General features: G+C 34.4%; 1 protein-coding gene across 1 annotated transcript in view; it reads left to right on the plus strand.

The window, feature by feature from the left end:
• The window catches only part of LOC124540761 (dynein axonemal heavy chain 1-like), a 95,433-nt gene that overhangs the window by 65,271 nt on the left and 3,425 nt on the right, over positions 1 to 26,737 (plus strand). The window contains exons 56-81 of the mRNA XM_047118469.1: positions 929 to 1,106; positions 1,482 to 1,612; positions 2,159 to 2,264; positions 2,940 to 3,094; positions 3,761 to 3,949; positions 4,511 to 4,640; positions 5,085 to 5,232; positions 6,103 to 6,206; positions 6,570 to 6,646; positions 7,434 to 7,501; positions 8,757 to 8,886; positions 9,565 to 9,708; positions 10,719 to 10,885; positions 12,197 to 12,422; positions 13,781 to 13,976; positions 14,506 to 14,699; positions 15,356 to 15,510; positions 16,702 to 16,801; positions 18,075 to 18,207; positions 19,138 to 19,271; positions 19,888 to 20,029; positions 21,733 to 21,857; positions 22,492 to 22,656; positions 23,277 to 23,429; positions 25,015 to 25,150; positions 26,224 to 26,359. Coding sequence (XP_046974425.1) covers positions 929 to 1,106; positions 1,482 to 1,612; positions 2,159 to 2,264; positions 2,940 to 3,094; positions 3,761 to 3,949; positions 4,511 to 4,640; positions 5,085 to 5,232; positions 6,103 to 6,206; positions 6,570 to 6,646; positions 7,434 to 7,501; positions 8,757 to 8,886; positions 9,565 to 9,708; positions 10,719 to 10,885; positions 12,197 to 12,422; positions 13,781 to 13,976; positions 14,506 to 14,699; positions 15,356 to 15,510; positions 16,702 to 16,801; positions 18,075 to 18,207; positions 19,138 to 19,271; positions 19,888 to 20,029; positions 21,733 to 21,857; positions 22,492 to 22,656; positions 23,277 to 23,429; positions 25,015 to 25,150; positions 26,224 to 26,359 — 3,722 coding nt within the window. The remainder of the gene's footprint in view (positions 1 to 928; positions 1,107 to 1,481; positions 1,613 to 2,158; positions 2,265 to 2,939; positions 3,095 to 3,760; positions 3,950 to 4,510; positions 4,641 to 5,084; positions 5,233 to 6,102; positions 6,207 to 6,569; positions 6,647 to 7,433; positions 7,502 to 8,756; positions 8,887 to 9,564; positions 9,709 to 10,718; positions 10,886 to 12,196; positions 12,423 to 13,780; positions 13,977 to 14,505; positions 14,700 to 15,355; positions 15,511 to 16,701; positions 16,802 to 18,074; positions 18,208 to 19,137; positions 19,272 to 19,887; positions 20,030 to 21,732; positions 21,858 to 22,491; positions 22,657 to 23,276; positions 23,430 to 25,014; positions 25,151 to 26,223; positions 26,360 to 26,737) is intronic.

Below are 26,737 nucleotides of genomic sequence, written 5' to 3' on the forward strand. Positions count from 1 at the left end.
TTGTATAAGTAAACGGACAGACAAATGGACCCCCTGGTCACCATGCCCATAAATCTTGGCGCTAACATCCTTAAACCACTAATATAGGTATTCTACCGCCAAACAACGGTACTTAGTATTGTTGTGTTCCGGTTTGAATGTTTAGTGAGCCAATGGATACACATAAAAGGGATATACCATCTTAATTCCCAATTTTTTGACGCATTGGTAAAGACAGGGGTGGTAATAGTAACGGTGCCAATATCTATGGACGATTGTGACCACTTACCCTCAGGCCATAATGCTCATGCGCCAAACCATAGCATAAAAAAACGAATGCAACATAAATCTTGGGAACTGAGATGTTATATCCTCTACACTTCACTATGCAAACGCTCTTCAAACTGTAACATAGCTATGCTAAGTATTTGCAATTAGCAGTACAATATTTATATAAGTTAAGAGCTAAGATGGCCCAGTGGTTAGAACACGTGCATCTTAATCGATGATCGCGAGTTCAAACCCAGATATTTATGTTTGTAATTCATCTCGTGCTTGGCGGTGAAGGAAAACATCATGAGGAAACCTGCATGTGTCTAATTTGCATTCCAGCAACCCGCATTGGAACAGCGTGGTGGAATATGTTCCAAACCCTCTCCTTAACGGAAGAGGAGGCCTTATCCCAGCGGTGGGAAATTTACGGGCTGTTACTTTACTCAACTACTTTTTACTTTATTTACTATCTATAAGTTGATGACATAATAATTCGTGATGTATAAATTACTAAAATACTATAATCATGATCTGTATAATTGATTTATTATTTCGTCCAAAAATTGACAATTTTGATAACAAGTGGTAATAATTTATTATATGTAATATACCAAGAATCCTGAACGTAGGACAAAACCTGATTTTCATTAAAAATACCAAAACCCATAATTCCCAGTCTGTCTGCTGCTTCGCACACCAGAGCGTGGTGGACGCGAGTGCCAAGTTCTTGGCTCAACTGAATCGCCTTAATTACGTGACACCCATGTCCTACATGGAGATGCTGGCGGCTTACGCGGAGATGTTCAGAAAGAAACAGAAGGCTATACTCGTGGAATCAAACGCTCTCAAAACTGGTAAAAATTTTAATTTATAGGCACTTAAAGCAGAGTCTCATCTATATTTTTCTTACTTTTTTACTATAATTCTGTCTTATAGATTACTAGTGGTCTCCCGCGGCTGCGCTTGCGTTTTAGGGTGTTGGTTGTTATGTGTCAGGCTATAAAGTAGCCTATGACCTTTTTTGAAGTTCAAGATTGCTTCATACCAAATTTCATCAAATTCGGTTCAGCGGGTTAGTCGCGAAAGAACGACAGACAGATAGACAAAGTATAATTACTTTCACATTTATAATATTTGTATAAATTAGTGTAAGTACTATAAACGACGTGTAACGTAAAATTCTGAGTTAACACCAGTGATTATAAAGGCTTTCTTTATTAACTTTAAAGGTCTAAATAAACTAAATCAAACCGAAGTTGAAGTGAAGCAGCTACAGATTGAATTAGCTGAACTGAAACCGTTGATGGAAAAAGCAGCAGATGAAACCAAGAAAGTGATCGATCAGATTGCGATCGATACAGTACGTAACAATTTTTACTTTACAATAAATGATTACCAATATCTATTCCCTAGACGGCTCGCCCCTCTACGCAAAATTATTGGCGTGCGTTAGTGTGAGTGAAGCTCGTACTTAGTGTCTTAGTATGCGTGAGATGACTAATGTAAGAATAAAGACGGTAAGTAATGTGAATGATGAATATCAGGCACCGCTGATTCATGTGCTTTATAATTCATCTCGTGCTCAGCGGTGAAGGAAAACATCGTGAGGAAATCTGCATGTGACAAATTTCATAGAAATTCTGCCACATGTGCATTCCACCAATCCGCATTGCAACAACGTGGTGGAATATGTTCCAAACCTTTTCCTCAAAGGGAGAGGAGGCCATTAGCCCAGCAGTGGGAATGTACAGGCTGTTGTTGTTTTTCATTCATTCAATGGGTGAACTTATGTCTAATTCGCCATATCTTCCAGGCAACGCCGTTAAATAAAAGTTGAGTGCCGCGCCTTCGTAAGTACACATTATATAATTACTAATTGACTTGAATGGTATTGTTTGTTTTGTAGGAAATAGCTGAAGATGCTAGAATTAAAGTAGAAAAAGAGCAGGCAATCGCCGAACTGATGGCCAAGGAAACGACTGCTATGGCTGAAGACGCACAGAGGGATTTGGGTAATGTTGAATTTGCCAAAACATTAAACGTTCATTAGACGGAAGTATTCATAATGTCTATAGATATAATAAACAAGCTGTGCCCGCGATCTTGTACGCGTTTGAATTTAACAAAAAAATTTTTTTAGCCTAAGTTACTCCCTATTAGTTATCTACCAGTGAATGTCCCCTACAAAATTGGTCTTGCCATTCCTGGGATTAGCCGGAACAAACAGACAGACAAAAATTGTATAAAATGTTATTTTGGTGTATGTACCGTGTACATACATATGTTTTGGGCTAAAAAAGGGCTATTTTAATATTACAAACAGACACTCCAATTTTATTATATGTATAGATGTTAAAACAAGGTATCAATCAAAATTATATATACTTATATATATATATATATATATATATATATATATATATATATATATATAACAAGATGAGCCCGAATTTTATTAATAATTTTTTCAAAATTAAATTACTGCGTGACACATATAAATCGTATAGATTTTACCTGCTTGGGATACATTTAAAAACGATAGGAACTGTAGTAGATATTACAATAATCAATTTGTATTTAATTAAATATAAATGATTTTCAACCTTTTACTAATAATAATAATATTGTTTTTAAATTGTATTTCTTATAAGCATAGTATTTTAATTATAATCGTGTCAAAATACTAGACGAAGCAATGCCAGCGCTGAGAGCTGCTGAAAAGGCCCTACAAGAGCTGAATCGTAATGACGTCGTTGAAGTTAAGGCGATGAAGAAACCACCGGCTGGTGTGGTTCTGGTGATAGAATCTCTTTGTGTGGTATTCGATATCAAGCCCATTAAGGTAACTCGTATTTTACACTTTATAGTCGAAGTAATCACCATTATTTATAAAAGTTTCTGATTTCAATCAATCAATGAAAGTCAACTTTATTCAAGTAGACTTTTACAAGCAATTTTGTGTCTTCATTTTACAATTAAGTGAAGCTACCACCGGTTCGGAAAGTAGATTCTACCTAGAAGAACTGGAAAGAAACTCAGTACTTACTCTTTTTAAACATTTAAAAAATACACAGTCAAGTTAGTTAAATACAATTATTTAAATTAATATATCCTGCTTGGAAGTCAACAGGTATTAACTCCACGTTTTTTTATCGTCTAAAAAATTTTGCATCGAATAATATGCCTTTTTTACCAATGTATTTTTTATAAACGATTTGAATTTACGAAACGGCACAGTTAAAAATGTCTGTATAATTGTATTAAAACAGGTAATGTTGTTATTTCTTAATCATTTTAATTGTACTTATTATACATTACATGTTTGTTATATCTACCTACTTTCTGCGATATTTACATACATATTTTATAAAATGTCATTCTTAAAATTTTTGAACAGTCCATTTTATTAAGAAAAGTACTGAACCAAAATCAACAGTCTTTAAGGCTGACGACTGGTATATAAAAGTATATACAACCTAGAAAAGAATTAACTGATTACGATATGCAGGAGCCTGGAGCATCCTTTGGTCAAAAAGTTCTGAACTACTGGAAGCCAGGGTCGCAGATGTTAGCAGATCCAACTGCATTCCTGGACTCGTTGATGAAATATGACAAGGAATCCATTACAGAGGACATGATAAAGAAACTAAAAAAATACGTTACCGATCCCAATTACGAGCCAATGAAGATTTCGAAGGTTTGAATTTTAAAATTGGAATCAATTCGTAAAAAATAAATGAGTTAATTTTTTTTTTAAATATTGTTCAAAATGTCAACGTTATGCCACCACTGCCAAAATACATTGACACTAAGTTATAATAACTTTGCGATCTAAGATGTGATGTCCTCTGTATCATTAGTTACAATAAGTCACTCGCCCTTTGAACCATAACATGATAATACTAAGTAATGTTCTTTGGGGATGGAACTCTGATTAGTCTGTAATCAAATCAAATCAAAATATACTTTATTGAAATAGGCTTTTAGAGACATTTTTGAATCGTCATTTAGCAAAATAACTTAAAAAACGGTCGGTAACTCACAAGTTAATCTTCTTCGATCAATGATACTGTGAACATACCTAATAATGTTCATTGTCGAACATTAGGTATCATATACACACTTATTACGATAATACTTCTAAATTCAAATAATACTATCTTAAATGATACATTTATTTGATCAACGACGTACTAAGTATATGGTCCTAATGTATACTCCAAAATAATTCAAATTGATTCTAATATTTCAACATCAGGTGTCAAAAGCGTGTATGTCTCTGTGCATGTGGGTGCATGCTATGTATAAATTCTATCACGTTAATAAAGCTGTAGCTCCTAAGAAGGAAGCCCTTGATCGAGCTACAAAAGAACTAGCAGCAGTTGAAGGTACACAAAATTCAGCTTTATTGCCTACAGCATATGGTCTATAAATAATTTTGACAATATTTTAAAGATGGCATGATATTATTACATGATAATATCATGCCATCTTTAAAATATTGTCATGTCGTGTGATATTATTACATGTATTAAAATATTCAATTGTTTTAAATTTATGTCTAACTGTTCATAATAATTTATTATCACTTTATTTATTCGGAAAATTACAAATCGCATTATAATCCATTTATAGAAATCAATGCACATATAGTAGGTACGACACAATTTAGATGTAGCATCGGCAAAATTCGTAAAACTGATTACATCCGAATTAAATACGCTGTCCCCAATATACATATGTCGAATATTCCAAGAAATTAAAATCATACCTACAATTAAATTTCCATTACTTAGTACCGTAATCTCAAATATTCGAATTATCGTTAACAGCTGTATTGGCGAACGCAAGAGCTAAAATGCAAGCACTCCTGGAAGGTATCGCGAAATTGAATGCATATCTGCAAGAGAAGGAAGACGAGAAGCGTAAGATGGAAGAAGACATCAACCAATGCTTGGCAAGGATGGATCGAGCTAATAGGTAAGTGATTATAACAAATAAAAAACAGCTTTTATTCAGGCCATGTGAAATATAAGTTAATATATAGATTGTAAGAGCCGAGATGAGCTTCTTGGCTTGACTTAATTTGCATTTGTAATTCATCTCGAGCTCGACGGTGAAGGAAAACATCGTGAGGAAACCTGCATGTGTCGAATTTCGTAGAAATTCTTCGTGTTTGAGTCCACAAAACCGTATTGGAGCAGCGTGGTTGAATATGCTCCTAACCTTCTGCTAAAAGAGAGATGAGGTCTAAGCTCAGAAGTTGGAGATTTACGGGCTGTAATTAAATCGCATAAATTTTTGACATACAAATACAGAGTGTGCAAATCGGGATTTGAGCATAAGAACTTACGATCTTTTTTATGCTTTTTTTAATTTTATCTTATTGATGGTTAAATATATTTGTGATACACAATAAGATTTTGACGACCTCCCTGGTCGAGTGGTGTATACACCGGTTTTCATGGGTACGCCACTCCGAGGTCCCGGTTTCTGGCCGAGTCAATGTAGATTAGTCTTCTACGACGGTACCACAAACACCCAGACCCAAGACAACATGGGTCTGGGTGTTTGTGGTACCGTCGTTACTTCTGATTTTCCATCACACAAATGCTTTAGCTACTTACATTGGGATCAGAGTAATGTATGTGATGTTGTCTCATATTTATTTATTTATTTAGATGTACATACATAGGTGTGATATAAGAAATGATTTATATTTCTAACAGCGACAAACGGACAATGGTGACCAATATAATGTGAGCTCAGGTGGTCTACATAAAAGAAAAAATTCTGATCGTGAACGTGTTATATACTTATATATTTTATGTTACTCTTGATCTTTTTTAGATTATTGAATGGTTTGTCGAGCGAACGAGTCCGCTGGATACGAACGATCAAAGAGCTGGATGTTGGGCAGGTGTATCTCATCGGAGATATCATGCTGAGTGCCTGTGAGACTCTTATCATTGTTATATTGTTATCTATCATTACATAGTATAAAAGTCGTTAACTACTGTCTGCTTTTAAAATTACGCAACGGATTTTGACGCGGTTTTGTGTTATAGATGGAATGATTTGAGAGGAAGGTTTTTTGTATGTAATACATGGACAATATAGTAAAAACGCCCAATATGTTCCATTTATTTTTAAATTTGTATTTTAAATGGTGATAAAGAGTGATTACTGAATTACTTGATGGTTCATCTCGGTAAATCTACGTTACGAATTGGTGGTTTTACTTAATATAGATTTTTTTTTGTTTAAGTATATAATATTTCTATAATTGATATTTTCCTTTCGTATATGTTGTCAAGGTGCTGTGGGCTACGTCACGCCATTTACAGATGAATTTCGTCGCGAGCTGCTTTCTCTTTGGATAAAACATATCGTGGTAAGCCACATTTATATAATTATACGTTAAAAAGTAACAGCAACTGAATGTGCCCAATATTTAGCCACTGCTGGGTTGATTTGAGAAAAATATTTTGGAGCTTCAAACTTCGTAGTACTTTATCGTTACGGGATAGTGATGGTGTGTGTATTGCCTGGAAGACATCTCTGTGTGTGAGCGATAAGGTCAGCAAAAATGTACACCTGTTTTATTAAGGAAACCTATGTTATATTTGAGCTGAGATGACCCAGTGGTTAGAACGCGTGCATCTTAACCGATGATTGTGGGTTCAAATCCAGGCAAGCACCACTATATATGTGTGCTTAATTTGTGTTTATAATTCATCTCGTACTCGGCGGTGAAGGAAAACATCGTGGGGAAACCTGCATGTGTCCAATTTCATCGAAATTCTGCCACACGTACATTCCACCAACCCGCATTGGAACAGTGTGATCGAATATGTTCCAAACCCGCTCATTAATGGAAGAGGAGGCCTTAACCCAACAGTGGGAAATTTACAGGCTGTTACTTTTACTTGACTTTACTATGTTATATTAATTTATTTTCTGTGATTTACAATGCAATATAAAGTAAGTATGACTCACACGTAATGGTGATTCTTGGGAATTTTTGCTGACCATTCGGCTTTTTGTTATGTTTGATAATTAATTATTGAAAGTAATGGATATTACAAATATATTATAAATATATATATTTACGTTATTTTTTATGTTTGTATTTGAAGGAAGACATTGTGAGCAATATAATCCTATAGGATTCTTTTTAGGACGTGAAAGTACCACATACGCAAGGAGCGACGCCGCTTTCCATTCTTGGTGATGCAGTTGTTATACGGTATGTATACTTCTTAAACTTGATTAGATTTCCTTCGATCCTAAAATAATGTAAATTGAAGTTTGAAGGAAAATACAACAACAATAACAACAACAGTCTGTAAATTTCTCGCTGCTAGGCTAAGACCTCCTCTCCCTTTAAGGAGAAGATTTGGAACATATTCCACCACGCTGTTTCAGTGCGGGTTGGTGGAATACACATGTGGCAGAATTTCTATGAAATTAGACACATGCAGGTTTCATCACGAAGTTTTCCTTCACCGCCGAGCACGAGATGAATAATAAACACAAATTAAACACATGGATATCCAGTGATGCTTGCCTGGGTTTGAACCCGCAATCATCGGTTAAGATGCATGCCTTCTAACCACTGGGCCATCTCGGCTCGTAGAAGGAAAATATTGAATATTTATGGCTAACTCACTTTAAGTTTAAACTTGATAATAATATTCGGATTATCCTTAACTGGTACGGGAGTTTGTTAAAGTTAATATTTGCAACAGATAAAGCCGAAGACTAAAGACTAAGATGCGTAAGTTTTGCTTAAAGCTGCTTTTAAACTTGCCATAGTGAAAACATTCTCGAGAAAAATCTGAATGAAGAAACAAAACAGGCAGATCCAACAGCACTTTTAAAGTTAAATTTATTAACTTTTACATTTATTCTATTCCTTTTGTACCTCGTACAAGAGAAATAGAAATAATGTTGCATAAATATATTTATATATAACTTATGTAGGTACAAGAGACACACACAAACACACACGCTTATAATATATGCTTATGTAAGATATTGAAATGGGAGAGCGGTGTCTTTTGGCACAGGTGCCCTGCTGCACTTAAAAGAAGGCTCCAACCTTTACTGTTTAGACGAAATAAGCTGAATAAGTATATATATGCCAGTGTAACTACAGGTACAAGAGACATAGATCTAGGAACCGAAGGTTGGTAGAGTATTGGCGTTGTAAGCCTGTAAGGATTTTTTAAAGTATTTTACGACACAAATGTCTTTGAGCAGTGATGACCACTTTATTAGGTGGCCTATTGGTCAGTCTACCTGATCTATATTATTATTACAAATATGTAAGTAACTCGTATCTGTCTTTCTGTCTGTCTATCATTCTTTCATGAGCAAATTGCGGAACAGAAATGGATGAAATTTGGTATAAAGCAATCTTGAACTCGAAGAAAGGACATACGCTAGTTATGGTATATATCTATCTATCAATATATATTATATTGACTCATTTTTAACAGAAACTGGCAAATGTATGGTTTACCCCGGGATCCACTTTCCGTGGAGTCTGCGGTGCTGATGTCCAACTCAAGAAGATGGCCTCTCATCATCGATCCTCAGACTCAAGCCAATAAGTGGATCCGTGCTATGGTATAGTACCATCTTTGTAGACTCTCATTTGGTACTTACGTATTCATTGCAGGAAAAATAAAATTTTTAAACGCCCCGGTACCGATTAGATTTTTAAATATATGATACCTTATATATTGAAGCTTTCGTAGTTTTTTTGCTGCGGTACTTTTATTGCCTGAGTACTATTCACCTATTGTAAAACCTTGCAAATCGCTGTTTATTTTCTGCGTACTAAAATGATTAGACCTAATTTCGTAATAATTGTTCTACTAAAAATTTGTTAAGACATGTTACTCTTTGTTCCTATTTATATATAAATGCATTCTAAAAGACATATAATATCGAAACAATAACTCACTGACTTCTATTCAAAATCAAAATAAACTTAATTCAAGTAGGCTTTTACAAGCACATTTGAATCGTCATTTTACGATTAAGTGAAGCTACCACCGGTTCGGAAAGTAGATTCTACCGAGATGAACCGCCAAAAAACTCAGTAGTAACTCTTTTTCAACATTTAAAAAGTACAAAGTCATGTTAATTAAATACAATTATTTAAATTAATATATCCTGCTTGAAAGTCAATAGGTATTAACTCCACGCTTTTTTCAACCCAAATCTTAAAATGACCGAACCGTTTTCCATCAGTCATGCTTAAAAATTTAGACGATTGTGTTAGAAATTTAAACTTTTCAGGGCAAAATCGAAGGGATAGTGGTGTGCAAACCTAATGACAGAGATTTACTCAGAAATTTCGAGTCTGCGCTAAGGTTCGGCAAGCCAATACTTTTGGAAAACGTCGGTCAAGAACTGGATCCGGCACTGGATCCTGTGTTGAAGGTATTCATTAAAACTTTCGAATACATAAGAGTACATAAGAGGAAGTTTGAAGAGACAAGTGACACCGATAGCCAAGAAGTTATGTGGAAGGCGGCTATCATGGTATGGGCATGTAATGCGGAGGAATGAGGAACATATTGTGAGAAAATCCTTGAGCATGGTTGTGGACGGATATAGAGGTAGAGGATGACAAAGGAAACGATGGATGGTTTGTGTGAAATAAGATATGGTTAAAAAGAATGTTACTTGTGAGATGACGTCTGACAGAGAAGTATGGAAGGAGAAGACTTGCTGCGCCGACCCCAAATAATATTGGGATAAGGGCAGGAGAATGATGATAATGAATGATTTCGAATACGTATGTAAATAAAATAGGATTTCACTTTGTAACGTTACGCCAGTTTCGTTAGAATTTAATTAGAATATTAATAGTTGTTTTTATTGTTGATTTACAATAAATCTTTTAGTCCAATTTGTATTTTCCAGCAATTTGAATGTTTTGGTTGGATAGACTTACAAGCGAGCTCGCTTTTCATATTTACAATATTACTAAAACATATAAATAATGATATAAATGGTAAAGGAAACCTGTCTGTATGTCTATCTGTTAAGCTTTAATGGCTAAACTAGTGAACTGAATTTTGTGAAATTTGATATTGAAACTTTTATATCTAAAAAATATAACCAAAAGACATGACAGGCCGCGTTAGAAGGCGCGAAAAAAAATAATGTATATACAAAAGAACATGAAATTGATGCATTACAAAGCCATGCCTACATTTAAAGGTTTAATTATATAATAGATAATATTATTATCTAATTACATTTAATTAATCCTAGGATAAGGCTTAATCATAGAATATTACCATCTTGAATTGTTTTTATGAGCTTTATTTATAGTATAAATATATATATAACAGTTATTTCAGTTAGGCATTACAAAACAAAAACTAATTAATTAATTTCAATTATTTTGTTGATTTGAGTTTTAATATGTTTATTTTATCCAGCGACAATATTTCCGTCAAGCTGGTCAACTTGTTCTGAAATTGGGAGACTCATTGATTCCGTATACCGCTGGTTTTCGTCTCTACATAACCACAAAACTGCCGAACCCTAAGTATACTCCTGAGGTGTCTGTCAAAGTACAGATTGTCAACTTTGCGCTGGTGCCAAGGTATATATTATGACAATATTACCGTTTATAATCTATATTAAAGATTACATCATGCTAACTATATAGTCTGTTTATCTTCATATAAAAAAATGTAAAGTAACAACCTGGAAACTGCTGGGCTAAGGCCTCCTCTCCCGTTAAGAAGAGGGTTTGGAACATATTCCAACACGTTGTTCCAATGCAGGTTGGTGGAATGTTCATGTGGCAGAATTTCGATGAAATTAAACACATGCAGGTTTCTTCACGATGTTTTCCGAGCACAAGATGAGTTATAAACACAAATTAAGCGCATATATGTATAAAGTGGTGCTTTATACATATATGCGCTTAATTTGTGTTGTGCTGGATTTGAACCCGAAATCATCGGTTAAGATGCATTATTAACAAAGAATTATATTTAGATAGAAAATGTTACTAATGGGAGAGCAGCGCCATAACTGTAATAACAAAAAACAAAAACAAATGAATAACTCGCGAGCATACTTTGTCCGTTTACAATAAAATTAACTCAAAACAAAATCTGTCACAGATTTAGAAATTTGTAATAATCGATTGAGTAAACGCAAAGCTTCGCGTGCGACCGACTAGTTTACCTTACTATTCGTTATTCGTAGTCATCTGATTCGTAAACGATAAGCCAATCAGTAATCAATCGATTCTTGACTATAAGAACCAGAAGAAACGATGTTATTTTATAACTAGCTGTGCCCGCGACCTTGTAAGCGTTTGAATTTAGCAAAAAGTAAAATATTATTGTAGCCTAAGTTACTCCTTATTATACCGCTGCCAGTGGAAGTCCTGTCAAATATGTCCAGCCATTTCAGAGATTAGCCGGAACAAACACACAAAAATTGTAAAAAATGTTTACATGTTACGTATATGTACATCTACAATGTATACATACATTGAGTAAAAAAGGGCTATTTTAATATTACAAACAGACACTCTAATTTTATTATGTGTATAGATAGACCCAGGTTAAAAATTAAGGTATTTGATTTTGAGTGACGACTGATTACACTGGTCAACGATCGGTGGTAAGGCCTCCTCTCCGTATTTTGAGGAGAAGTTTCGGAGTATATTCCACCGCGCTACTTCAATGATGGATTCATATATGGCAGAATTTCGTTGAAATTAGACACATGTAGGTATCCTGACGATGTTCACCTTCACAGCCGAGTACGAGATAAATTATAAACACAAAATAAGCATATGAAAATCGGCCACTGCTGAACCACTAGGCCATCTCAGCTCTGATATACATTTTTTTTAAAGTTAAATCGATGACGTCATTAATTTTGTCCTTGCCAGTGGTTTAGCAGAACAACTCTTATCAATAGTAGTAGCCCAAGAACGTCCAGACTTGGAAGAACTTCGAGGACAGCTTATTGTATCGAGAGCGCAATTGTCAACCCAACTAGCTGAAATGCAATCTGATATTCTATACGGCCTATCTAACAGTGAAGGTTCCCCAGTTGATGACCTGCCTCTGATTCTTACCCTGGAAGCTATTAAGATAAAAAGTGCTGAAATATTGGTAAGTAGTAGTAGCTACGCCACTCCGAGGTACCCGGTTCGATTCCTGACCGAGTCGATGTTGAAAAACTTCATTGGTTTTCAATGTTGTCTTAAGTCTGGGTGTATGTGTTACCGTCGTTACTTGTAATTTTCCATAACACAAGTGCTTTAGCTAGTTTCATTGGAATTAAAGTAATACATTACTGATGTTGTCTGATATTTAGGTATAATATTTATTTATTTTATTTATGTATATAACTAATAATTACTTACGGCAACGATTTTCCACTCCAGAGTGAAACTTTTATTAATGTAAAGGTAATTGAAGGTTGGTGCATTAGTGATGTAAGATACAGTTAGCATTTCTTATAGCAATAATAATTATGGACGATTGTGATCATAATGTTGTCTTAAATTTTCGCGATTATTACACATTGGAATAAAACTAGTTATAACGGATTTGAGTCATGGGTGGACTGTGACTACGAACGCTGTAAAGTGCTCGAAACGTCGGGATGTCAAAAATAATTAATATACGCGATTTAAATCCGTTATAACTAGTTTTATTCCAACGATTGTGATCACTTACCTCAGGTCGTCCATTTGCCAGTCAACCTACATAATTTAATATGTATATAATGGTTTATGAAGATGATGTCCTCTTTATGAATTACGTTAAAAATTACGGTATCGGCGGAGGGCAACCATTGAAACTTGAGCCGCTGGACTTTGCTTGAAGTGGTTTTTGAAACACGAGCAAAAAAAACATTGCCAATTTCGTAATACCCGGCAGTTTCTAAGAATTTCTCGAAAACAAATATCAAGAACTTTTAATTGGGCCGCCCGGAAACTCATTACCTGCACCCTTATTAGCGAACAACCTTGAGATATAAAATGTAGATAAAGAAAATTAAGACGAAACCTTCATTTCTCGACGTGGATCCACTTCCATTCAAAGACCAGTTTAAAGTGACACAATATTAATAGTAGTTTTTGAGGCACGAGGGCTCACTTATTTGGCCTAGATAAAAATATCCCATTAAACAGACAATACATACAGACAATCTTTTTTTTTTTTTTTTAATTTTTCACTGCCGTTCCAAATGCGAATCACTACATAGTAAAAAGTCGCTTTTTCTGTCCCTATATACCTATGTATGCTTAAATCTTTAAAACTACGCAACGGATTTTGATGCGGTTTTTTTTAATAGATAGAGTGATTCTAGAGGAAGGTTTTTGTATATAATACATGGACAATATAGTTGAAGTACATTTAATAAAAGCTTTGCACTCGAGCGAAGCCGGGGCAGGTGCTAGTAATTTTATAAAATAAAAGATGTTACTTCTTTTCTGTAATTTTTTTTTTTTCATTTATAGATTAAAGTAGATGATATAGAACGGACATCTGCTGAAATAGACGAAGCCCGGCAAGGTTACGTGCCTGTAGCCAATCGTGGTCAAATCTTATTCTTCTGTTTATCCGGCATGGCCAACGTTGATCCAATGTACCAATACTCTCTGGAATGGTTTGTCAAACTGTTCATTCGAAGCATGGCTGAAACGGAGCCAAATGGTTACTTTTATTTTTGATATTTTTATTATTACAAGTTACATTAATAAATCTGTTTTAGTAGGTTTTTAAAATTAATTTATTTACATATTCATGTTCTTAATTTGTGTTTATAATTCATCTCGTGATCGGCGGTGAAGGAAAACATCCTGAGGAAACCGGCATGTGTCAAATTTTAAAGCATATTCATTTGTTTTAAAATAGTGTAGTCGGTTTTTCTTTTTGTTAAAATTTTTATTTATTGCATTACTTGAATATGATTATTATTTTATGTGTACTTTTTTTTAAAACAATTCTGAACAATCAAGAGTTAAACATAAATAGGTATAATTTTTGTTTTAATATAAGTTCATTCAAATAAAAATCACATCAAAAAAATTGTGATTGATTTGAATGATATAAAACCTCTATGGTGCATACTTTTGCCCGTGTAAATCATTTTTGTTTTTTTTTTAATTTCGAATAATTTCTATTTTTTCAGACGCCATTTAAATATATTTTTTTTAATTTCGAATGTGTTCTCCTTTTTCAGACGATATAATCGAACGAGTTGATATAATAATAGAGCACTTCACGTTTCTCCTATATCAGAACGTGTGCAGAAGTCTTTTCGAAAGGCATAAACTTCTCTTCGCTTTCCTTCTCTGCGCTCGAATTTTACTCGACAAAGGAACCATACGACACCAGGAGTTTAACTTCTTATTGAATGGCGGTAAGATCGAAGAGGTATATAGCGTTTCATTTTATTTCATACTATATTGTAATTCCAATACTAAGTTTTGTTGTGGTGTCATTGGTAGTGAACCAGTGTAAATATAGACAGTATTGATAAGAGCGATCTATCAGCTAGTATTAGTTAATAAGAAACATCTACAGACTGTTACTTTGACGACATTTTATTCAATATTAAGAACAATATTTTTACATACATTTTTGCTTTTTTTTTACATTGGCGATACATTATACATATATATATATATGTATATACATATATGTATATATATATATGTGTATATATATATGTATATACATATATGTTTATATATATATATATTTAGAACGAGAAGTAGGAAGCAGGTTAACCTCTAAAACAATTATCTTTAATTTAAAATAACAATCAATCTACGAAAATAGAAAAACATTTAGTCTACAACACAAATAACCATCAATAATCACATTACACTGTAATAATTATATTGGCCATCTGAATATGTCATCCACGAATATCCCGCCTTTTTTTTTTAAAGGGAAGTTGTGTGACTTGACGCAGATGTTGCTTTACGTTATTAATTGCCATCGTAAGATTTGATCGTAATTATCTTAACAACTATTTTATAACTATTCAACTAAAATAGTTCGTAACTAACTCGTTTTGATTAAAGGAATTCGAAAATCCAGAACCAAAGTGGATATCCCCAAAAATGTGGCTGGATATGATGCAGCTCGCCTCTCTGCCCACCATGCATCAGTTTGTCATCGACTTCCCACAGCAGACGAAGTTCTTTAAATCCTATTACGACGCTTGGAATCCACATAAGTAAGTTTTGAGTTAGTTAATAATTTTGAATGGATTTCTTATATGGATAAAGTAAAAGACACAATTTTATATTTTACTCTTTTATAATTTAAGTTTGACATAATATTTGATATTGATAACTGTATCTCCTAAAGATAAACTTGTAAGATTTTCTTTAATAAATGCGGGCAATGTGAGGTAGTTTTACTAATAAAATGTTATTATCAACTGGTCACACTGATGGCCGCTTGGTGGCGCGCGGGTTTTTGAAAAGTCTGTTTAAAGTTTAAAGTTATATTTAAAAAAATATATAGTGACTGTCAACTGTATATTGGAGATTAACTACAAATTACGTCGACTCTTACAGTGTTGTAAATTCTATTTACAGTATAAAGTGATATTTAAAAATATATTGTACTTGCAAAATGAATATTGGAGTTTAACTACGGAAAAGCGTTTTTACAAACTGTTATTTTTAATAGGGACTGATAGATTAATGTTGAAGAACAAACTAAATGTAAGGATGTCAAAGGATTTTATTGTCGTACTAACTTGTTCGAGATCAAAGAAGTAAACTGTGTCAATCGAAAAATAACAAAATTCTATACAGCCAGTAAACATTATTAAATACCTAATTATTATTTTATTGTCATTTTGTAAGACCCAATGCCTTATGACATTGTTTATATTAGACAGCTCTAATAGGGGACACTATATGTATAACATGTATTGTGCACACCTAATAGAAGTAGTTAAAAAAATGGAACATTACTTTATTTAACAAAAAAAAAGTAAAGAGAAAAAGAGGTTTAATAGCAAAGATTTGCAATCATTTTCCAAAGAGGTGGATCGTTCAGCTTCTAAATTGAATTCCAAAACGCTGATTTTCATATAGACTCTTTGATTCTGTGATGTGACTTGCGTTATTTGTAATTATTATTTACAGCCAGTTCTATTCGATTAATTAATAGACGTTTTCATCGATTAAGTTGCGAACCTCTCGTTGAAACTTAAGATTTTTTTTATTAAGTACTAAGTTCAATTAAAAAAGAAAACTTAAATTAAAAGAAATTGTCACCAACATTTGTTTCGAATTTTTAGGCTGTCAAGTTTCCTTGGCAATTGGTATTAAAGATTTAAGGGCAGTTTTTAAATGAATCTACAGCTAACGTAATATTTGTCTTTGAAAAACTGATTTACAATATTTTTTAGATTACCATATCCAAAACCGCTGGATTCCCAATTGGATGCTTTTCAACGACTACTTGTGTTAAAATGTCTACGACCGGATAAACTCGTGCCTGGACTTCAAGTGAGTAAGAAGTAACGACGAAATTAGATCAATTATACCCAGTTTCCATATTTAACGAATCGTCATAATTCATTAGAAATCGAAGGATTTTTAGTTACGAAAAGTCGTTAAAGCCGAATCATGTACAGTCAGAGTAAGAAAACCTTCGTCAGTTTTCCAATTTATTCCTTTATCAAGTCTTAAACTCTTAGCACCTTTTGTATCTAAACATCAAATCTTTGCGACGCAATATGTCATTCTCGATCGGTAAAGCAGATTATCGCTCATACTGAGCACGCGAAAATAGATCTTAAGGTGACGAACCTTTTCTTACCGCAACTGTACTATGTACATCTTACTTTGAAACTTAGATAATGATTATCAAATAAATTTTTGAATAATATATCGTAGTATTAACCGGAAATAGTAATCCTGACGTAAAGTGGTTACTATTGTTTATTTACTGTAGTTGTTTTGTGATTCTTAATTTAGTAGCATAACATTTTTGAAGCCAATTCATTTCCTAAGGTTTTAGAACAAAATGGCGCATCTGTACAGGTTTTCTCATTTCTTTGAATGCATTTTATGTATTTGTATATTACAGTATTTATTTGTAATTGATTGAGAAAGCATAAACCTTTTCAACCTATAAAAGCTATAACGTGTAACATTTTAACACAAAGGATTAGTTCACGTAATTAAACACTGAGAAATATGTCATGTTAATAGTAAAAAGGTATGACTATCTAAACTTATCTAATGAGATGTGAATATGTAATGAGGAGAATGCGATGCAATCACGATTCTCCTGAGTATCGCTTGAAACAAAACACGAGAGGCCCTCACATCCGCAGCCAAGGTTGCACCTTAAATTTTAACCTACGGACTAGATCAACCATCAATATTTATAATATAAACGTAAAAGTAACTTTGTCTGTCTGTCTGTTTGTCGCTCTTTCACGACCAAAACCGCTGAACCGAATTTGAATTAAATTAGGTATGAAGCAAACTTGCAGTCCAATATAGGACATAGTATACTTTTTTGCCTAACACATGAAAACCAACGCTGAAACCGTCTACTACTAATAACAAATTTGTATACATTGCTCGGAAAGAAAACATCGTGAGGAAACCTGCATTTCTAACTTAATCGAAATTCTGTCATATGTGCATTAGAACAGCGTGGTGGAATATGTTCCAAAACCCTCTCCTCAATGGAAGAGGAGGCCTTGTCTCAGCAGTGGGAAATGTACAGGCTTTGTACTTGCAAATGTACTTTTTCTTATTTATACAGGATTACGTAGTGACAGGCCTTGGGGCAAGGTTCGTGGAACCACAGCCTGCTGATCTTGCCGCCTTGTATGCTGAGTCAGATCCTCTAGCGCCTATCATATTCGTGCTGTCAACAGGCACCGACCCTGCTGCTGGTAAGACTGTACTGGTACCACAAAATGAATCATTTGTAATTACTTTTTAACTATATCAAAAATAAAAATAAAATGAGCCGAGATTGCCAAGTACTTAGACGCGTGCATCTTAACCAATGATTACGGATTATACTGCTGATTTTTCTTTTTGCTTAATTTGTATTCATATTTCATCTCATGTTTGGCGATGAAGGATAAAATCGTTAATAAATCTTCATGTGTCTAATTCCATAGAAATTCTTTCAAATGTACTCAACCAAACCGCATTGTAACAGCGTGGTGGAATATGTTCCAAACCTTCTTCTATATCTAAAAATAGTACCCTCTGCGTATGTGACGTACCGAGTCATCAAATATTCTCCATTAATACACCAATTCTTAGAATTTTTGTGTTAAAATTTGAAGTTTGATGACATTATAATTCCAGGCACAAGAGGTATAACATCACCAGCGCCCAAGTTTGATGGGGTTAGGGCTGTACAATTTAAAATATAATTAAAATATTGACAACGTAAAATTAACAGAACGTAATTAAAATTATATAATTTAATAATTTATAATTTGTATTAGGATTGTGCGCTATAAATATTTTAAGATTATTGTCAAAATGTAATTTAAATTGACATTTGCATGCCATGTAAAGGCAGATTATGAATGCACTTATAAAATAATTTTAACATCTCTGTAACCATGATCTTGCAAATAAAGTATTTGAATTTGAATTTGTATAAAAATGTTTCTTAGAGACCTAATGTCTATGAGCATTATTGATTGATATGTCTATGACCATTTATCACCAAGCCTATTTGATTAATAAAATACCACAAAAATTGTATATCTATGAAAATATTCTGTTTCTATTAAATGTTTTATCAACTTTCACCGATCACACTTTCGAATATAATTTGACATTACCAAGATAAATTTTAGATCTTTTGAAATTCGCTGATAAAATGAAGATGGGAAAACGTTTCGAGAGTATCTCCCTGGGTCAAGGCCAAGGGCCGCTGGCCGAGGCCATGATGAAGGTCGGCTGCGATTTCGGTAACTGGGTGTTTTTCCAGGTAAGGAGAGGTTGGGAAAAGTTTTGATTGCTCGTACTTTTTAATTAAATACAAAACAATTATCCTTTTTTTCGAATATCATTTAACGAGATAAATGTTATAAGGTTATAATATAATATTATAAATAATATAATATTATAAATAATTTTACGTTGTGATAATGATGAAAATATTTGTAGCCACTTACTTATCAGATATTCTATCCCTAAACATTAGTAGTCAATTGTTGTTTTCCGGTTTGAAGGATAAGTGAGCCAGTGTAACAAGAGACGTAACATCTTAGTTCCCAAAAATTGTAAAAATGTCATTTTTCACAACTTTTCAGTCTGTTCCGGCTAATCTTTGTAACGGCTGCACCGATTTTAACGGGACTTTCACTGCCAGCTAATGTATTATGGAGTAATTCAGCCTTCAAACAACATATTATTTTTTTTATTCCAAACGCGCATAAAGTCGAAGTCACAGCGAGCTACTTATAATTTTATATCTTGTCACGAAATCATCCTCAAACGTGAAGCGATCTGTCTAAGCTGCGTAAAAACTCTTTATAACAAAAATTATTGTCTATTTTGCTTTTATATATATTATCAGTATTTTTTGTATCTTTTGTTGTAAGAACTGCCACCTGTCTCCATCGTGGATGCCGGTGCTTGAGCTAAACGTGGAGCAGATAGTACCGGAGCAAGTCCATAAGGATTTCCGACTGTGGCTCACGTCCACGCCGTCGCCGTTCTTTCCGGTGGCGTTGTTGCAAAATGGTAATATTGGAAAATGAAGCTCTTGTCACACATATACTCTATAATATTAAAGTACTTTAAACAAGATTTACATACATTTACTGATATCCCAAGAACCGTATCGAGTTCGTATCGTATCTCCCGGTGTAATACTTTAGAATATCTTATACCGGCATTGTCGAACAGTCTGTCATAAAATTTAAAACAGGAATTAAATATAAAAAAACTCGATGTATATATTTCAAATGTACAATTCTTGGAACATATACTGGCTGTATATGCTATACGAATGCGCTAATCGATGTTGTTCTAAACTGGTTGAGGAATAACCATTCATAAAACATAAACAATTAATTTTCTTAATCGATGATTTCGGGTTCAAACCCAGGCAAGCACCGCTAAATATATATGTGCTTAATTTGTGTTTATACTTCATCTCGTGCTCGGCGGTAAAGGAAAACATCGTGAAGAAACCTGCATGTGTCTAATTTCACCGAAATTCTGCCATATGTGCATTCCACCAACCCGCATTGGAACAGCGTGGTGGAATATGTTCCAAAGCCTCTCCTTAATGGAAGAGGAGGCTTTAGCCCAGCAGTGGGTAATCTACAGGCTGTTACTTTACTTTTTTTACTTTATAGGTTTCGTCCGTATTGAATATCAAAGATTTTGTATTATTCATACAGTACCTATAGTTTGACTTTTGTTCTCATATGGTGTGAAAACACTACAAAACCGACAGTATACATACGCATAAAACTAGCATTAAAGTTTTAACCTCCACTGTATATTAGAACAGAGGAAAAGCTTTCGTGTTTACTACCAAAAGTTTTAGTACACTTATATTACATATTGTCAGTCGAAACATTTAATTAACATAGCACATACACCCAAACGTGATACATGCATGTTATTTGAGTATAAAACATGCTGAAGTAATACCAGCGTTCCAAATTTTTGCCGTAACATATTTGAAAAATTAAAACTCACAAAGACTGGTGATATTTTTACGACACTAATTCAGCGTTTACATTGACATTTTCACTTTACTAAAACATTAATTCCAAAAGCCTTACCTTGCAACTGTGCGTAAAAAATACCACAAAGTATTATATTATCTGCGAATTTTAACAAACATCAAAATGTTCTCTATTCTATTGAATGAATTGCTTAGAATATTTTTATAATGGTCTTTTAAATAGTAAGGACCTGTAAATTTCCCACTGGACTTGGCTAAGCCTCCTCCCTAAGGTCTCCTCTCCCTTTGAGAAGTTTTGGATCATATTTCGTCACGGTGCTCCAATGTGAGTTGATACACATGTGGCAAAATTTCTTTTAAATTAGACACATACAGGTTTCCTCATGCTGTTTTTCCTACATCACCGAGTATGAGATGACATATAAATACGAATTAAGCAAATGATAATTCAGTGGTGGACTCGGTTTAAAATGATAATCATCCGTTAAGATGTAACTTTATTTTTACCACTGGCCTAACCATATCTCAGCTCAATGATCCCATAAAATGTCTAAAAATGGTTGATCTTAACGACCACAACTAAAAAAATACGCATTTCTTACTTAAATACATTAATACGCATTACGCATTTCCCCCACATGATGTTGTATTGGGGGGGGGGGGTATGCGGGACTCGCCGGCGCTGAAGGCACCGGAATACCCACGAAAAAAATTTCTAAAATTTCTTCCTGTTATATATTTTTAGGCTACAAAATGACAGTCGAACCACCGAGGGGAATCAAAGCGAACTTATTGAAGGCTTATATGAATCAAGTCCCTGATTTTACAGACTATATCAATTCAAGTGACAGTAAAGTTCCGAATTTCAAGGTTCGTATTTGAGCATACACGAAGACTTTAAGGGTGGTATTCTTTTCAAGTTCCTTTTATACCAATTTGTTTGGTAAAAGTTAGTTGGTGGTAGAGCTATGTTCCAACTCGCATAGATGCTACCCATTAGTTAAATTTTCTACCGCCAAGATGAGTATGTAATTGTGATCACTTACCAGCAGCTGATCCATCTGATCGTTCACCAAACCCATGTTGTAAAAAAAGATAGAATATATTTATTAGGATATAATATGTTATTTTTTGAAGTTCATTGTTACGTCGTAGATATTTATAACGTAATACTTTTCGAAGGAGGTTTAATATTAACTTACGATAACTTCAAGGCAGTCAATCTCAAAGAAGACCAGCTAACACACACACACACACACACACACACACACATATACAGGACATATTACAGTGCACAAGTGTGGACAAACACAGATGCACTCTCTATTACTTCAACTAAATAATCCGATGGGTCAGCAAATCTGATACGACATAACTTGACGTTCCGGAGTTTTTCGTCAGGAAAATGGAATACATTTTAGTCGGATCAATCTGGGGTTTGAACCCCGTGTTAGAACCTCTTGAGCTGTGGCTTTATATATCTAACTTTCTCTCCATGTTATAGTGGTTGCTGTTCTCGTTGTGTCTCTTCCACGGTGTCGTTCTCGAGCGTCGTAAGTTTGGACCTCTCGGCTTCAACATCCCTTATGAGTTCACCGATGGAGATCTCCGCATCTGCATCTCGCAGCTTCACATGTTCTTAACCGAATATACTGAAGTACCTTTAAGGGTAAGTTTATACTGATAACAAATAATAAAAAAATAGGCGAACTGCTAGATGGGCCTTCTAAGGGTACATGGAGACCATTGGTACTACAAGAAATATTTATCATATCTCACATCTCCATATCTCTTCCGAGGTTGGAAACTAAGATGTTATGTCCCTTGTGCCTCGAGTTCCACTGGCTCACTTTCACAAACTGAATTTCTTTCAAAGTTACAATATTATTGTTCCCTACTAATAAGTTGAGACATGTATTACTTAGTGAACATCTTATTTTAGTTATAAGGTTCCAATCTCTCTCTCTTTAAATGTGTTTCTAATTTTCTAAATGCCGACCTGCAGGTACTGGGTTCGATTCCCGGCCGAGTCGATGTAGAAAATTTATTAGTTTTCTATGTTGTCTGGGTCTGTGTGTTTGTGATACCGCCGTTACTTCTGATTTTCCATAACACAAGTGCTTTAGCTACTTACACTGGGATCAGAGTAATGTATGTAATGTTGTCCAATATTTATTCATTTCTTTAAATGTATTTCATTTTTGAGTTTTCTCGGTGTGTTTTGATTCTTTATGACTCCGTTAAATTCTCATTAATAGTTTGTCTAATCTATTTCTGTCTCCATGTCAGATGTTGACGTACACAGCCGGACATATTAATTACGGAGGCCGTGTGACAGATGATTGGGACAGGAGATGCCTCCTGTGTCTCCTGTCTGATTACTACACAACTGCAGTCTTAAACGATCGCTGTATTTTCGATGAAAGCGGCGCTTATAAACAGGTCTCATCTTATTTTTATTACTAATATACAATACCAATACCTACTTCTAAAAAAAGGAGGTTATCAGTTCGACATGTGTTTATGTAACATTGTTAGAATTTAATTGTATTTGTGTATGACGATCCATTTAGGTTTCCGATCACGTGTACCTAATTTTATATGTGTTTGTATGTATGTTGGTATTTTTTTCCACGATTTTCTAAAAAACTAAAAGTCGTATTGAGATGATCGTTTTTAATTTAAGTTAGGTACACTGTAACTTAGGGAAGAGTGTATGATTCAATAATATTTTTTATGGTATAGGTTGGCGGACGAGCATATGGGCCACCTGATGGTAAGTGGTCACCATCACCCATAGACAATGACGCTGTAAGAAATATTAACTATTCTTTACATCGTCAATGCGCCACCAACCTTGGGAACTAAGATGTTATGTCCCTTGTGCCTGTAGTTACACTAGCTCACTCACCCTTCAAACCGGAACACAACAATACTAAATACTGTTATATGGCGGTAGAATAACTGATGAGTGGGTGGTACCTACCCGGACGGGCTAGCACTAACCCTACCACCAAGTAAATATCGGTCCAATTTTAATATATATACCTATACGTACATTATAATCATTGATAAGTATGATAGGATGGTAGATATGGGTATAGGGTATAATGCGACCAAAATAAAATGAGCTTAGGCGAATCTTATTTGAGCCTGTAATCTTTGAAAAATTAGTTACAAACTTATAGATCAGATATTTGAAACGAAATTCATGAAGTATTCTCTGATTGTAACCGATTACTTGTGTAGTATTTGTACTAATGACATGACTATCTCAGTCTAGTAACTGGCTACTATAAATATGAAATAGAATTCTAGGTTTTTTATTTATTTAAAATATATCACCTTATGACTAAATTTTCTTCCTTTGTCTCTGGATCAATTTAACGTAAAACGTAGGGTTAAAGCCTTCTCTCCCTTTGAAGAGAAGATTTAGAAAATATTTCAGCTCGCTGTTCCAATGTGGCTTGGTGCGATAAACATGAGGCAGAATTTCTTTGAAATTTGATACATACAGGTTTCCTCACGATGTTTTCCTTCACCGCCGAGCACGAGATGAATTATAAAGACAAATTAAGCACATGAATATTCAGTGGTGCAAGCGTTCTAACCCATGGGCTATCTCGGCTCATTATTAACGTGTTATTTCGTTATTCGTTCTTAATTTAAATATACATATAGTAGGACACAAATTAGATGTAGCATCGGAAAATGCAATGGAATGAAATAAAAACCGATTACTGCCGATTTACACGACCAATAGAAATAGCTCCCTAACGCGCCATTCGACGCTATTCGTCGCTATAGATTCGCGCGTCAGAGAAAGCAAGTGCATGTAAATCCACGTGTCAAATTGACAAATATATTAGGTCATATGATATTACAAGTTATTACGTTTGTGCAAAGATCATATTCGCATGAGAAATAAATATTGATAATTTCGTATAGCGTACTCAATTCGGATGTGATCGGTTTAACGAATTTTGCCGATGCGACATCTAAGTTGTGTCGTACTATATATTTCTAGCAAGCGTCTTGGTTCACAATTGATGACTACACGCGATACATCCGCACTCTTCCTTTAAACGACGACCCTTCCCTGTTCGGTCTCCACAGCAACGCCAATATCAGCTACGCGATGTCTGAAACTACAACTTGTATCAGTAAGTCTGGCCTCAGCTTTAATTTTATCACAATTGTCTTTAACAACTCTCGGTACCAATTATATGACTATATTTGTTCTATGTAATTGTTTATTGTCTGTAGAAATTTAAAAACGACGTCAAATAAACCGTATATTTAATTAAATCAATAGAACACGTAAGTATTTACTTAGTGTAAAAATTACACTATCGACTTATCACTAAACACTTAAGATTAACATCTCATGTAGGTGACTTTTAAAGTGAAGTGAAACATTGAAATTTTCAAGTAAATGATACAGAAACATCTAAAGATCCCTCTGCTCGGCTCCTTTGAGGAGAAGGCTTAGAGCTTATTTCATCACGCTGTTTCAAAGGCTTGTTAACACAAGAAACATTTTTTAAAAAGGTGTTTAGAGACATGCATCATGCAGATTTAGTCACGATGTTTTCTTTTACCGCCGAGCACGAGACATAAATTAAGAACGTCCACAATCAAAACTTCCAAATTCAAATATCTTTACTCGATATAAAACTTAAACACTTTCTTATTGATCCTCTAAACTCTACCACTTTTACTTGGTGGTAGGGCTTTGTGCAAGCCCGCCTGCGCAGGCCTTTCATCAGATATTCTACCGCTAAACAACAGTACGCTGTATTGTTGTGTTTCGGTTTGAAGGGTGAGTGTGCCAGTGTAACTACAGGCACAAGGGACATAGCATCTTAGGTCCCAAGGTTGGTGGTGCATTGACGATGTAAGGAATAGTTAATATATCTTACAGCGTCATTGTCTATGGGTGATGGTGACCACTTACAATCAGGTGGCCCTATATTCGTCCGCCAAACTATTCTATAAAAAAACCACTGGTTCGGAAATAGCGCGTCAGACCTGAACCGTCGAATTGAACTCAACGGTATATTTTTTTGTCAGATGTACTAGGAAGATCCATCTCTGATGGGAACAACATTAATAATTTATTCTTTAAACGGGCAGAAGGTGATCTTTTGATTCCCAATGTTGTCGGGCTAAATCTCGATGTCAATCCACTGTTATCATGTAATCAGTGTTTTTAAAGCTACGATTAATTGAATAGATACTTTGAGCAATTTACAACCGAAAGAAGTGAGCGGAGAAGGTGGACTTACAGCTGAAGAGATGACGGAGCGAGCTGCTAAAGAGATACTTAATGTGTTACCACCGATGCTGGATCAGAAATTCATAGCGACCACGTTAGATATAATTTTGTTGTATTATTGCTAATTACGTTGACAGCGGCATTTTCTTTTATTTTTTTCATTCCTGCGATACTGGGAGTTTCAGACCTCGTTTGAAAACTGTCATAATACCTGTACGTGGCTTATTAGACCCCATAACGTTTAATGAACTAAAACTCGATGTGATGTCATCGAATTTTATTTCTTTAGTGCCCTCCGTGGTCAAAGAAACTCCGTATCGACATAGGCACACTATAGCATTCGTTTTTACAATAGAAATAAAAAAATAAAAAGAACAGTATCTGTGATAAGTGCAAGATATTTAAATATAATTATTTATATTGAAATATAATGATTTTTTTATTGGAAAGACTTCGTGTTACCTAACAGGGT

Source organism: Vanessa cardui, chromosome 26 (assembly GCF_905220365.1).
Source record: "Vanessa cardui chromosome 26, ilVanCard2.1, whole genome shotgun sequence".
Lineage (NCBI taxonomy): Eukaryota > Metazoa > Arthropoda > Insecta > Lepidoptera > Nymphalidae > Vanessa > Vanessa cardui.